We start from the raw sequence: 14,981 nt of genomic DNA on the forward strand, positions 1-14,981 counted from the left end.
AGGGGTTTAAACATAACTGTGAATGATAGATTTTTTTTCTTCCAAAGCATCTGCAATTATCAAATTGTGAATTGTATACTCATATATAAATGGCAATGTGAAATATATTGAGGTGGCTTATATTTTGTTCTTTCAGTCCAGGTGTTTCTGCAGGTCTGTGTGTTGTTGAAGCATCAGTGTGGTGGGAGTAACCCTTGTTTGTCATCCTCCTTTCCATTCAGACTCCATGAAGGACGTGATGGATTTCTATAACTTCATGTCACCTCGGCCGGAGGAGGCAGCTATGAGGCAGGAGGTGGTGAACCGGCATAGAGATGGTCATCAAGGAGCTTTGGCCTACTGCAGATGTAAGACACACACACATAGACGCGTGCCTCTATTGGTTTGGATTACCTCCTCAGGAAATTAATATCTTAGAGAGCGCAGTCTCTTAAATCACACAGTTCACTCTTGGAGGAGGAAATTATTGGCACAGAGACAAACTGTGATGTCAGATTGCCTCATAAATCACTGCTTGAGATGTTCTGTAGGCCCTGTTTCTTTTAGAGGATGTAGAGGGTTGTATGAAGATAACACCAGTTATATTGGTAATTAAGTTGTATATCCTCCTTTTGCATTTTGGCATGAATTCACATGGGAATGAGTCATAAGGAACGTTTGACTTTGCTTTTATTTTATTCATCTGAAGATTTTTACTCCTATATACCTACTTTAAGCGTGTTTATTAAGTGTCATTTTAAGATAAAGGACTAGTTTGACATTTTGGAAATGAATGACAGCATCCACTGTCATGTCTGTAGGGTAAAACTGAAAACATAGCTTGTAGCCTTTAGCTGCTTATCTCACAGTTTTGAAGAAAGTGATCCAGTTCCTGCACTGATAACATACCTCCAGCTTGATGAAGAATAGTTCCCTAAAATCTTCATGCAGAGATGCACTGACAAAGATATAAAGCAGTTCCCATGAACGGGGCATGTCATAAGCAGTCAACGGTGGCAGTCATGGCAGTATCTGTCACCGCTCTTTTTTTTCTTTGCTAATGAGAAAAACAGTCCAACCTGTGACTCAAAAGCAGTGATTTCATCCAAAAATGAGATTTCATGATCTGTTGCAATCCCAATTTCTGGAGGTTTAACCTGCTGGACAATTTCCCTTGCCAAACCTAATTCCCTGACCACCTCACAGTGACAGCACAACTCTAGAAAGTTACGTGACCCATCCAAGAATTAGCCACATGACGTCCCAACTCCTCGAAACTACAACTTGGGTTTATGTCGCATGTAGTGATTTTGATGAAGTATCATGATTTTAAACCTGGATTTGGTCAGGTTTTCTGACAAAACAGGATTTTTACAGATGAGCATTTCAAGAAAGTATCAAAAAGTTACAATCCAATGATTATTTCTGTTTTTGCAGATCGTAATTCTGATAAATGTTCTCATTTTGCCTTCTTTGTTTTTTGGCTGGCTCAAACTTGCTGGCAGTTTTGGGGTTCAGAGAGTTACAAATGACATTCATATGTAAGATGCACCTCTCTGTGTTTATGCCTGAGTTTCTTTTAACCAGCAAGTCACCATACTGGAGCTGATAGTAGTAGTTCTGTAGGAGGGATCAGGCTACAGATTAGAAATTTTAAAAAGTAATGAACTAAAAAATGGTTATTAATCAGTGTGATTTAAAAAAAATATTATTCATTTATTTTTAGAAGCACGTGCACTTTAAATATGTGTAGAAATGGTTTAGAAAAGTGCACCGAGGTAGGGTTGATGTAATGCCCCTCTCATTACTTAATCATGTAAACACGCGCAGCAGTGATTTGTTGGCTGCCATTCTTCCCCACTTCCACTTTGAGCCACATTGTCAGGTAAATGGATCAAGTCTCTGATTTGTACCAGCCTCCCTTTTCATTTCAACCCATTAATCCTGCCCTGTCCTTGTGCTGTTGCCTTGTCGTATTTACCAGACGGAAAAGGAAAGAACTTCACTCTGCTTCCTCTGGAGAGCTTTCGCTTGCAGCGCCCCCCAAGCACAGCATTTTTTTTCTTAGCCATTGTATACTCGATTTGGCAGCATACTCGACTCGGCATTGTTTACTGTCTCTGAAGTGGAACCCGGAAATACCTCATTCCTGGTAGTTCGCAAACGTGAACTGGATATACACACCATCACCTCAAATGAGCTGGTTTTTGATACAAGATCTGTAATCGCTGCCAAATCCTTTTATGATTAAAAGTAACATGAGAGAATGTCATGCATACTGAGTTAATTGCTATCAGTTCAGCTAAAGTGATTTTGGCCATTGTTTTTATATTTCTTCAACATTGTTTTCCAGGTCCAAATATTTGGCAGCTTCAGCACAGGCCTTTACCTTCCAACAAGGTGAGTCCTAGAATCCATAAGTAAAGAAAACTAAAAGTATCAATTCCATTCTTGGTGCGTTTTGCTGGGCAGTAATTTAATGTTCTTCCCACCTTTTCTCCTCAGTGACATTGACCTAGTGGTGTTTGGAAAGTGGGAACGTCCCCCGCTGCAAGAGCTAGAACAAGCTCTTCGCAAACATAACGTTGCAGAACCTTTCTCCATTAAAGTGCTGGATAAGGCTACAGTAAGTAGAGGCAGCCAGGCCACATTTCTCAACTCCTCTCACTATGCATGCATACATATTTCATCCTGTATTCATGCTGTGTTCTTGCAATAATGCCAGACTGGTTTGCATCAACAGATCTCCATCAAATATAATGGAGACTTTATTAAAATAGTGACTGACTATTCCATATACGGATGCAGTGATTAATGATGTGTGTAATAGGATTGTTTGACAGTTCATTTTCAGTCCCCTTCAAGGTTTTATTCTTCACGGCAAGTGATGAAATATTACAACCAAGAGGGGAACTGGAATGAACCCAGACAAATCAACATTTGGCAGCACTTTTTTACATTTCTTGAAAAGTTCTCTAGGACTTCAAATGGTCACTTAGACTTCTAAAGCTTTGACTCATCCCGTTTATCATCATTGGAAAGATGTGAGTAGAAAAAAGAGGAAGTGCAATAACTTATGAGGCTCAGTTAGTGCCCTCCATCTGTTGGCCTGATAGGGGCCACATTTTGCCACTTTAGGTGAACTTTATGTCCACTTTTTACAGATAAATAGTTTGCTGTTCACGTGTGAATCCTGAAATGTATGCTGTGTCAGCTCTCCTTCACCCAAAAATAAAAACCATCGCCATTGTCCTCCTCTGTCCAGCTGAGATCAATCTCATTCTGGCTTAACTTTGCTACATTGTGTCAAAGTTGAGGCATTGTTCCACAGCTCAGTGTAATGTGTGCACCTACTGCGGTGAAAGTGTTTATAGCTGCAGTCCCGCAGTGGTAGTTTTTGAAATGATAGCTCAGTAACCCACACATTCATCCTGTGGGGCGCGCACACAACCAGGCGAACCACGGCAAGCTTCAGTGCCTCCTTGACTGACATGATAATAAGTAGTTAATGGCTCAGTTTTCATTTTTGAATAAGCTATTCCTTCTGCAAGCTCACCAACTGTGACAGACACACCTCTTCTTTGATTCCAGAACACAGGGAGTATGTTCTTAGATACTGAGATCTCCGTAATGTTTGCTAATACATTCACTTTCTTTCAGGTGCCAATCATCAAGCTGACAGACCAGGAGACCGACGTGAAGGTGGACATCAGTTTTAACGTGGAGACCGGAGTCAAGGCGGCAAGCTTCATAAAAGACTACGTAAAGGTGAGCGGCCCTTGTGCCTCGGACGTTGTTGGTTGCAGCCACACGTGTTACTTTGGTATGTTTTCAATCACCGAATCTGAACAGGAAGCAAGAAATAACAGGCAGATATCCCATTTAAGACAGACTAAAATGAAATCAGGCCACAGTGCACATTACATGGAGTGCATACAGAAGGAGGAAGAGAGCAGAAAAAGGTCATGTAAGATGTATTTAAATAAAAAAAACACATGAGGAGTCACATAATTACCATTTTACAGTAGGGTCTAAATACAGAACTTTGGAAATTCCCTCCGCGAATCAGGCAAGCCAGCAGTTTAAAGCATTACGTTTTACTTCACTTCAATCTTGTGCTGGCCCATCTCATTTCCAAAGTGAAGCTGGAACAGACCCCAGCAACCGTGCTCAGTATAAATCTCCACTTAACTTGACCCGAGTCCGTGTTGTTTGCCGATGACTTTGTTGCCAAATCGTCTCAGCGGCGGTAATTTCACCCCGTGGCTCTGACAGAATTCCTGCTGAAGGTGGATCTCTGCCTGCTTTAGTCACGGTTATAGTAGCAAATCCAGGAGCGAAATTCCAGGTGCTTGACGTTCCAGCAAGCTGTCAGATTCTGGCATTTACCCGCTGTTGTTGTTTTATGTATGGATTCTGATTATCTGGCAATGCATGTCAGAGCTTGAAATCCTGCTGTCGACGACCACGCACCGTGTCAACCCAGCGATGGTTGATGTTGTTAATGTGTGGGGCGGGACAGACTCCAGTGCAGTCTTGTCATGGAGAGGTCCCCAAAGTTAATTCTCGTATGTCAAACAAGCTGTTTGCTCCACTGGCACAGATCTGCACACGCATGCTGCTAGGGGGGTTATGCCTCCCTTTTCAACTGGAAAATGAGCATATTTGTAACGTTTGAAAGTTTTGCCAGTCGGCAGCTAGACGGAGTATTCATGTGGTAAATAGGGTGTTGTAACAGTCGTTTACTGGAAAAATAATGTTTTAAAACATTTGGTTTCAGCGATAATCATGACTTTAGCCAGGCTTTTTCTTAGTGGTTTTCTGTGCAACATGAAAAATGTATAAAACTACCTGAAGCGACACTGAATCTACCACCGAGGCTGCAAGTAGTTGTCGTAGAGGTTGTGCTGAATGAATATCTACTGCAATATACATGTGCATGGAACATAATAATGTCTTATTAATGATATAGCTGCTGAATCAAGACATGGTTTACTCAATGTAATGGACCCAAATTTAAATAAGAAGACTGTATGCTATTGAATTGAATAAGCTGAGTTGTTATTTCGCCAAGGATTCACACCTCTAAATGATATTATAATTACTGGCACATTAGCGTCATTTGGATGATTTCTTCTCTTCACTGTTCATGTATTTAGTCGTATCTCTGACTCACTATACCGTATATCTCTTCAGAAACTTCTCGTTGTCCTCTGGAACATATACGACTGGAGCCCGAGTCAGTCTTTCATCTACGTTTTCTTTTTAAGATTCTGTCCTGTGCTCCATTCCTTGTACTTAAGCCACAGTTTGAATCAGCCATTCTCATTCCACATCTCTCTTCGCTGTCTGCTTTCCAGAAGTATCCAGTGCTTGCCTTACCTGATCTTTGTTCTGAAGCAGTTTCTACTGCAGAGAGATCTAAATGAGGTCTTCACCGGGGGCATCAGCTCTTACAGCCTCATCCTCATGGTTATCAGTTTCCTACAGGTACAGTAACACAGCATCACAATGGTAGAGCCTGCCCTTTTATAGTGGTGCTGCTTTTAATATACAGTACGTACGATATTAGCAGCCAGCAGTAACAATATTGGTACTAGAATTAGTTTTTATTCAAACGGCATTCATAAACATGTTTTGACGTGGTGTTGTGGACTGACATAAATCAAAATCTCAGCAATAGCTCTTGTCTTGGGTACATACTAATCCTGTCTCCCTTTCCTCTCTCTTCAGCTCCATCCTCGTATCGATGCCAGAATCCCCAGTGAGAACTTGGGGGTGCTGCTGATCGAGTTCTTTGAGTTATACGGCCGCCATTTCAACTACTTGAAAACAGGGATTCGCATAAAAAATGGAGGCGCATACATAGCCAAAGAGGAGATGATGAAGGCCATGACAAATGGATACAGGCCATCCATGCTCTGCATAGAGGACCCACTACTTCCTGGTGCGTTTTGCAGTGGATAAAAATACTTGTTTAACCCAAATAAAATCTGGATCTGAGAAGAAATAACTAAATATTTTGACTATTGGTAACCAATTAGTCGATGAATCTAAACAAGTATTTTTCTTCAAAATACCTAATTCACTATTTTAAATTTGTTTTATTTCTGGCTTTTGAGCTTTAATGAGTTGTATTTAGCAGCTATAAGATAAAAGATATTGAAAAGCTCTGCCACAGATGAATGGGCTTATTTTGGCAGCATCTGGTGGTGGCGTCAAGAATGACATGTCGGCAGGCAATGAAAATGTTTGAACCACGCAGTGCACCAGTTTTCACCTGGTGTGGTTCATTGTTGTTCCCAAACATAGTAAAATGTCATACACTGGCAGTGATTTAAGATCCACAATTTAGTTTGACTTTTTTTTTATTTAATGACAAAACTATATGGTTTGATGTAAATTAGTTTGGTTGTGATGAGACTATACTTTGCACATTTTGCATACAATAGTAGCGAGTTCCAGTTTCAGAAGATGTCTAAACTGTGCTTGATTTTCACACATAGCTAATTCTGATGTTTCCTTTTCATGTAGGTAATGATGTGGGGAGGGGTTCCTAATGGGGCCATCCACGTCAAGCAGGTGTTTGACTATGCTACACTGTTCTGAGTCATGCTGTGTCTCCACTTGCCACGGTCTTATCCCACAAAGACTGTGAAAGGTGAGAAGCAAATCCATTGAAAAGCGCTAGAGATACCTTGAATGCAAGTTTTGCTCCTTCTGAAACACTTCTCTCGTCTCTGCAGCACGTTGGGAAGGATAATCAGGTTGACCCAGGAAGTGATCGACTACAGGGAATGGATCATTAAGAAGTGGGGGGGAAGAGACTTGGCGCGAATTGACAACACAGGTACAAATCATGCCTTATGAAAATGATGTTATCCACTGAGTAAAGCTTGGAGAGTGAGTGACTTGCTGACTTTTTTGAACGCGTAGCTGTGCATCCCATCTGTCCTCACCATTCGTTGTTTTTCTTTAGTGTCACCTCCCAAGGAGCCAGTGCCGGAGCAGGAGTCCTGTGTGCTGGGTGGCGGTGTCGGGTCTGAAGAACAGCAAAGGGACTCTGTGTCACCCCATAGTGCAGACTCTCCAATGTCCATCTCTAGCCCTCAGCAGCACTCGTCAGCCTCATCAGTCTCCTCACTGTCTGGATCTGACAATGTAAGAAAACACAAATGTACAAGTGTAGGAAAGCAAAAAAACAAAACTAAAAACACTCAATGTAAATGAGCAGTTACAAGTTTCTGATGTGTCCCTTCATAGTGGTTGAATTACCCTGGAGTGCATACCAAATGAAATAGCACAACTTGACCTTCACAGTGATGCCAGTTTATTCTCTGTGTGATTTGGCAAGGAAAATAATTTGGAATTTTAAAAAAAATGTAATCATAGTTACGATCCACATACAGATCTGCACCCACTTGTCTTATTTGAATTACTCCTAAACATGTTTTTGCATGGATACTGAACACATTTCACAAGAAAAAGCAGAACCAGAGCTTTGGAATTATGGTCACATAGTTGTACATACTATAATAATCACATTCTGATCAAAATCCTGCAAAGCACCCCAATATCTTTATTAACTTGGCTCTTCAGCTCACCCCATATTACACTGTGAATTATTTTCAAGCTTTCACTAGGTTCCACAAATCAAAATTGATTCCAGTGATACTAGTTGTTATGAAGTCATCCGATTTTGATGCCACAGCACATTTCTGCATTGTCTCCAACATAGGTGCTGACATAATGTCCTGCTTCTATGAGAAATGAACAAAAATAATAGATTTGCTTTCCATTGTATTGTTTCAGAACTGGTGGTCAAAAGAGGTCACCTGTGTGCAAGTAGGTAGAGGCGATCCTAGATTCTGGGGGGCTGTTGTTGGGAGGTGAAAGAGAAGCTAAAATTTGCCTAGTTTGCCTCCCCTAATGATACACCTGAACAAGTTACTGTATGTGCACACTTCAGTGAATAACAGAATGCGCTCAATAATATGGATAATTTGCAAAACAAACAATTTCCTCTGCATTTTGGCCTGTGGTGCATATGTAAACAGCATTCTGTGTCACTCAGAATAGTTTTTTTGCAGCTTTACAAGATGCAGATTTTGAAAACTTTAGTTCAGGAGTATCCATAGTTGTTTTGTGTAATGAGCATTCACCTGAAACAACAAGAAGTGCCAGATATATACCACTGTCTCTGCATTTAGTTAAAACTGTCAGTTAAACAACAGGCAGTGAAACAACAACTTAACCATACATTGTTGCACCACTTCACCTACATAAAAAAGCCTCTGTTTGCCACAGCATCTGTTGTTTAAAGTTGAGAAAATGGTGAAATCTTCTCCAATATTTAATGATTTGATGGATGGATGCATTTATTTAGACTGGCCTGGTATGCTTGTTAGAGCATTTGTAGTCTTTTTTGTGTTCTTGTGTGTACAGAAATATTTTTATAATATTAATTGTGTGGACATGTTTTATTTTTTAATTCTGAGGGAATAGATATCCATCTAGAAAAATATCTGGATTGTGTACACCAGACCTTATTAAAACCCTTTTTTAAATTGTTAGGTCATACAGGATCCCAACTGCATGATCCTGGTCTCCCCTACACCGTTATGAACAGTTCTAAAATTTCAGTCTTAGTTTGATAATACAAAAAGTTTTTTTTCTTGATGTGAAGGCTAATATAGACAAATATACAAGCATATCAAATTTTGAGAATGTTACAGCCACAGTGACCTCAGCTGGTGAGCCTTTATTGCATGCCTTAGACCACTTGGGCTCACCCCACATTTCCTGTATCTTTATTACAGTCCACATGATAGCCAACATTATCCAGTACAAAACACCTGTGACCTCTGTGAGTTCTACATGGGTAAATGATGCATTGCAGCTACAGTTTCTTGCGATTATGAAGTTGACAGCCAACATAATGGAGTTACGTGTTGCCATGATAAGCACAGTCATTTTTTCTCTCTCTAACCCACCTGATAGAAATGCATCCTATTTGAATCCAAGTATTTAGATGTTAGCAGTCAGCGGCTACATTGGCATCTTTAACCTAGTTTTCAATCGCCTCCTCTGTGATCTGCCAGGACTCTGATTCAGCGTTGCCGTGCCCCCCACCCTCTGCCAACCCTCCCAGCGTACCCGTCCTTTCCAGCTCTCGGCCTAGCTTTACCACCAGGCCTCAACATGGGCACCGGCAAGCCTGGCATAGGAGGACACCATCTGCTCATGCCTCCAGGTTCACAGGTAGGCACAAAGTAGAGGCTGCAGGCAAGCGTGACTGCATTTGCTTAGATCATGTATGTAAAATAGGACTGCTGATATCATGCTTAACATTTGGAATAAGAGAACTATGTACAATTTCTGAGGCTGATTTATAGTCAGTAATTCACAGCATTTGATATAAACTCCTAACTTCTGTCCCCTCCATCCCCAGGCTCGCGTCTCACTGCCCGGTGGTCTAGCAATGCACTCCATACCTGGCAGACAGGTGTGTATAGACACCGGGCTCCCCCCTTCTTCCACATGCCCCCCCCAGCTCATGCTCATGCCCCTGCCCCTTCCAGCCCCCAGCCTCCGCCCAGCCCCCACTCCAGCCACACACACAAGGTAGGCGCCGGATGCCACAAACACACTCAAATGCACTGTCAAGACAACCTTGTCTCACACACGGGTTTACACTCTTTCCATCTCTTATTTTCTGTCTCTCTTCAGAGTCCTTCTCTGTCAAGTGTCTGATTGCTTTATCTCTCTTTGTTCACCGACTCCCTCCTCTCTGTTGCTTTCTTGAGGCCATGAAAACATCAGATTATCATTTATAAGCCATAGATCCTCAGTAAACAATAACAGCCCATACCGCTGCTCTGCGGTCCCAACATTTGACATTTAACTATTATTAGGGGAAATGACTTGGAACTGTCAGAGAAACATGGATTTGTTATTCAACTTTGAGTTCTTACTACCTATTGGCTCGCTAAAGTTTATGGGGACAGATTGAACAAACCAGGTACAACCTCTTCATTAGCTTTTAGCCAGCTGTTTCCCTTTTCCCAATCTTTATGCTAAGCTAGTTATCTCATAGCTTAGATTAAGTGCACTGGGGGTCACCCAGCAATGTTTTTTAAAGCTAAAATCAATATCAGTCATTCATAGTCAACAGGACCAGTATTGATATTTGGAAAATAAATGCATAACATATAATACAATGTCGGTGTTAAAATTTGGAATAGCACAAGCTGTAATGAACTGTCTTTGTTGATTTATGTTTACATATTTTTAATTAAAAGATAACTTTTCTTAATTCATCTTTCATTGTTGATAGGCTATTAATTGTGCTATATAACCAGTCAGGGAGTTGTACGAGTAGAATATTAATTTAGACCACAGAGATAGCCTCGAAGTAGTTCATATTTCTATATCTTTATTCTGTCTATAATCTGTAAAAAAATAATGATACTAAAAAACTGAAAATGCAGAATATTTGATCCGATAATTTGTCAGTTTTGTTTAATAGTGCTAGAGCCTCAACACAGTAATTCACAGAAGAATGGAGAATGGAGAACTCTTTACCACAAAAGCATCAAGTCAGCAAAAATAGCATCATTGTTGTATCATGAATAACTTTTTTTTTCCCCTATTCTCTCCATCCCTCCTCAGAATGGAGTCAAGTTCAACGTGAAGGGCTTCCACAACCCACCGCTGGTCAACAACGCTGTTCTGGCTAACCGCGGACACACACACGCTCACACGCACACACAGTATCACCGCAACACTTGGCGACGCAGGAAGAGGGACAGCCTGCCGGTTAGCCTCAGCAGATAGAAACCACTCCGCTCCCCCCAACTTTTCCTCCTCCTCTCTGGCTGCAAACCCTGGCTCTTCGTTCGTCTTGAAGGAGGATGGACAGGCAGGCAGAGAACTAGAGACCAGCAGTTTTCACTCTGAGGCTGCCTCATCTTGGAGCAGCTCTCAGCTCTGCATCTTCCTCCTACTATCTGTACCTTTCCATTTCTGCATGACTTTTATTCACAGTTTTTTTTTTCTTTATTTCAGTATTATGTTACACTCAGTATTGTGTTTTCCTCATCCGCGTTTCATTTCTTTTACGGTTTTTGTTAATTTTTGTTGGACTTGGTGGCGATGGCGTTGCAAAGTTCCCTTGACCTCGTCTTGACCCTAGCAGCCAAGCTACCTGTGGGTCAACATTACTTTTTTTTTTTTTTTTTTTTTAACAGTTGCTTAAGAACAAACAGTTTTCATTTTGTGCAATAATGTTCTTTTTCTTTTTGAAACAAAAGTTAAAGCTTATTTAATTTTGTGTGTGTGTGTGTATATGCAAAGGCATTTTATACTGTTATTTTATTTTTGTAGAGTTTTAAATTTTGTTTACGAAAACCTTTCCCGTGGCAGCATCTCTAGAGTGTGTATGTGCTCATCACTTTGTGGTTCTGTGTGAGTGTGTGCAGGAGTGTGTGTCAGTCATCAGGTTGAGATGGACCCCAGTTCAGAGGCCCCCCCCCCTCCTCTTCCTGTCTCCACTTTTTAAATGTGGTGTTCGATTTGATTCAGAGACGCGATAGCAGAAAGGGATTAGGAGTGCTCGTCTGGTTATTCCTTCAATGTTTCTTCTGGTTGTCTTGTGAAAGTGGGTGAGGTAAACAATAAATTCCCCACGGAAGTTTTGTTCCTCAATCCAGTTAGTCTAAGACATGCTGGAGAGAAGTGGAGGGATGAAAATTGCACCCTGGGATATTCTGAGAAATGAGGGGAGAGGATGTACTCCTGGTTTTGACCTGAAAGAGCAGTACTCCAGCAGTGCCACCTGGAGATTGTGTGTATGTGTATATCTCTGTGTGCATCCCTTACGGGGATGTTTTGTTGCCATATTTTGTCAGTCAGGGGAAGGCTGGCGGTGGCCTGCTACTTTAGTCTTGGCCAGTTTCCACTCCACTGGAGGTAATTTTAAAAGAAAAGCTTCCAGAGAGTGCAGGACGTTGGCCTGAGTGAACTTGTTCTGCTCAACATATATGCTTGTGAGTTTCATTTTTGTGCTCGTCTCTTTTTAATACATGTTGTAGGAGTGTTGGGGCCAAGAAGGCAACAGCTTATCTGACTTGAATTTAAAGATCAAGATTAGGGTAAGAGGACAGAAACCCACTGATTCCAGGTCAGAGAACTCCTCCTATGCTAACTTTGTCTAGATGAGGGACATGGTTGTGGAAATCTGATCCCAGAACTGAGGTCAGCTTTTGCCCACAGCTGTAAATCAGTGCAGACCGAGATGCTCAGAGATAAGGTTTTCTCCTTTTGTGGTCCTGGACAAAAGAGAAGGAGGGGAGGGTTGGGGGTCTTCCTGAACTAAGGACCCTAGTGAAAGGGAACTATATTTTGATTCCATTCAGGAATCTTGTGTATATTTGATTGCCAGGTACTTCCGCTAATTGTTTGCAATGCCTTTCTTTGTGTTTACTTGGAGTGTGTGTACAACGTTTTTCGCGAGCACACAGTGTCACACAAATACACACACACACTCACAGACAGGACTGTCGAAGGCTGTGACTCGCCCAGAACACTACACACGCTGGTGTTATTACTATGCAAGTGGATTATTCTAATTATCGTGTCAACTCCTGTATTTTCCGTTTAGGGTTCTTTTCCATTTTAAACACTGCTTGTTGGACTAGAGTAATGTTACCGACTGTCAGACTCTCAAGCCAACTCATGTGAACTACAGCCCCATCCCCTGACCCCATTGTATTTGTATGAAGTCTAAGTCAGAGTCTAGTTTTCTACATCTACCAGTCAAATGTAAGGAATGGGGGGATGTTAATGTCAGTGGTTGGCTCTGTGTAGTGTGTGACATAGTGAAACGTGTGTGAGAAAGTATTGAGACTCATGACTTGCCACCACAAGTTTTTAATCAGACACCCGACCATTCATGAACAAGTGCACCCAGAGAGCGACTTGCACTCTGCAGGAGCACTTCACAGGGGGGCAAAGTGTCCACCAACAATTCTAGACTTTTTACAGAGACTCGTTCAGTACTGTTACTCTAATTGTTTTGTTTCTTTTTCTTTAAACCATGGCAACTCTGATCTGTCAATCAAAACACAGGCCAAATGGATTTTGAGCTAATCAACACCTGCAGCCGAGAAATTCCCTTTGGATTTTATGATTTCCACCCAAACAATTACGGACACTCTGGATGAGTGTTTTCTAAATAATTATTTTCCATCCATGTGGAGGTGAGCAAGTTGGCATATTCCATGCAGTTTTAGCCCAATACCAATAACCAGGTGGATGTAGTTTGCAAGCCTGTATAACCCTTTGAAACTACAACCCTGACAGCTTGCTTTAAGAGATTAGAACCAGCATTGATGGAAAACTGATGATGAAATTGGTGATAGAAGGTTCTTGACTGGGTTAGAGTTGCCGACATCTTAACAGAAAAGACTGCAATGACATGCAGTATCCTTGGAAGTCTGTATGGATTCAAATCTCTGTGCATCTCAGCCGTCCAGTGCAGTCAATACTCCATGTTCACTCTTCCTCATTGCTTTCTGTCACCTGATGATGGTGGAAACGGCTGAACGAAAGTCCTGGTAGTGCTCTGCCACGCTGCCCTCCCTTCTTCAGACTGATGTTAAAGGAAGCGGGAAAAGAAAACAAGGAGAGCGACTTGGACAGCTGAGATTTTGGTGCACACATTTACATGGAGATGCAGTGTAATAATACCCCCATTGCAATACAGTGAGGGATTTTAAACTGGCGGCTGCTGTTCAGAGAAAGACGGCAGCCTTTCAGTTGTCCTGGCTGATTCATGTGAGCAGTGGCCCTCAAAACGGACACCTAGCTACCCGTGGCCAGAGGAAACCACTGCCCAGCTTGTTTTATTTTTTTTCTTTTTGTTGTTTTTTTTTTGTTGACATTTTTATGTAAATATATTTTTTTCTATTTTATTTTTTAATAAACATTTTAAAACTGCCAGTCAGGTGTGTGCTTTTTCAGTAAATGTATGATAATAAGCAAAGTTGCACTCATTCATTTCTGGTGAAAATGTTGTTGAACTGTTATGTAAGTACACTTTTAAGAAACATTAACATTCATTTGGAGTCACTTACAGGCAGCTGTTAAAGTCCAATAATTGGTCTTCCTCACCGACCCCTAAGGGGAAAATGTCAGCTAGCTGCTAACGTTGTTGTTTGGGTTGGGGGAAGTAGGATGTTGTGGTTTTATCAGAGCTATTTTATTGAAAATGGATCCTTCCTGTGACTCAGAGCTACACTGATAAGAGTGGTGAAAGTGGATCAAAACAATAAAGGGTGGACCATCAACCATAACAATGACCTGGACGAGATGCTTAATCCTTTTGTAGAGCTGAGAGAACCTGTAGTTGGGTGATATTTCTCAGCGCATTGGTAACTATGACTGACCCCTTATTATCCCCCGCCTCCACGAAGTGGAAAAGGGTGATATAGGTTTGGTCTCCGTCCGTCCGAGATGAGGGGGACAGCTTTTCTCGGAAACTATTACAGCTAGGATTACGAAATTTAGTGTGTAGCTTCACACCATGGACACCTTGATCAAGTTCGAAAATGAGACCTGTGCGATAATATTGAACAGAGTTATGGCCCTTGATCACTATCTTGGATATAGACTCATAGACATCACATGTGGCGGGGGATATTGATGACCATGTCGTCTTGTTTATTATGTGTAGTCATTTGACCCTGTGCTGATGTAAAAATATCAACTGGTGCAGCTTTAAGTTGCCATACACAGATTACTGAAATTAACTTCACTGTGTTAAATCATTTCTGAACGCCCAAGGTCTCAGTCTTCACCAGTCTTCATGTGATTCTGCTCATCAACACTGGATGGTGCACATGTACCTCTGATGGTCGGTGCTGGATTATTAGAACCTCTCATCACAAAGCTGCTCTACATTGCTCAGCTCCCTGATGTCTTCAGTACGCTTAAACCCTGAA

General features: G+C 41.4%; 1 protein-coding gene across 1 annotated transcript; it reads left to right on the forward strand.

Moving 5' to 3' along the window:
* Positions 1-211: 211 nt before the first annotated feature.
* Positions 212-13,980, forward strand: tent4a (terminal nucleotidyltransferase 4A). The gene is given in 18 exon segments (XM_051955886.1): positions 212-307; positions 309-347; positions 2,333-2,379; positions 2,485-2,605; positions 3,640-3,747; positions 5,340-5,351; positions 5,353-5,469; positions 5,713-5,926; positions 6,514-6,536; positions 6,538-6,571; positions 6,574-6,640; positions 6,726-6,829; positions 6,959-7,140; positions 9,081-9,116; positions 9,118-9,240; positions 9,431-9,491; positions 9,494-9,603; positions 10,651-13,980. Coding segments are annotated over 18 exon segments (1,644 nt in total). The 5' UTR covers positions 212-226; the 3' UTR covers positions 10,816-13,980.
* The last annotated feature ends 1,001 nt before the right edge of the window (positions 13,981-14,981 follow it).

The sequence above is a fragment of the Acanthochromis polyacanthus genome, chromosome 11, assembly GCF_021347895.1.
Source record: "Acanthochromis polyacanthus isolate Apoly-LR-REF ecotype Palm Island chromosome 11, KAUST_Apoly_ChrSc, whole genome shotgun sequence".
Lineage (NCBI taxonomy): Eukaryota > Metazoa > Chordata > Actinopteri > Pomacentridae > Acanthochromis > Acanthochromis polyacanthus.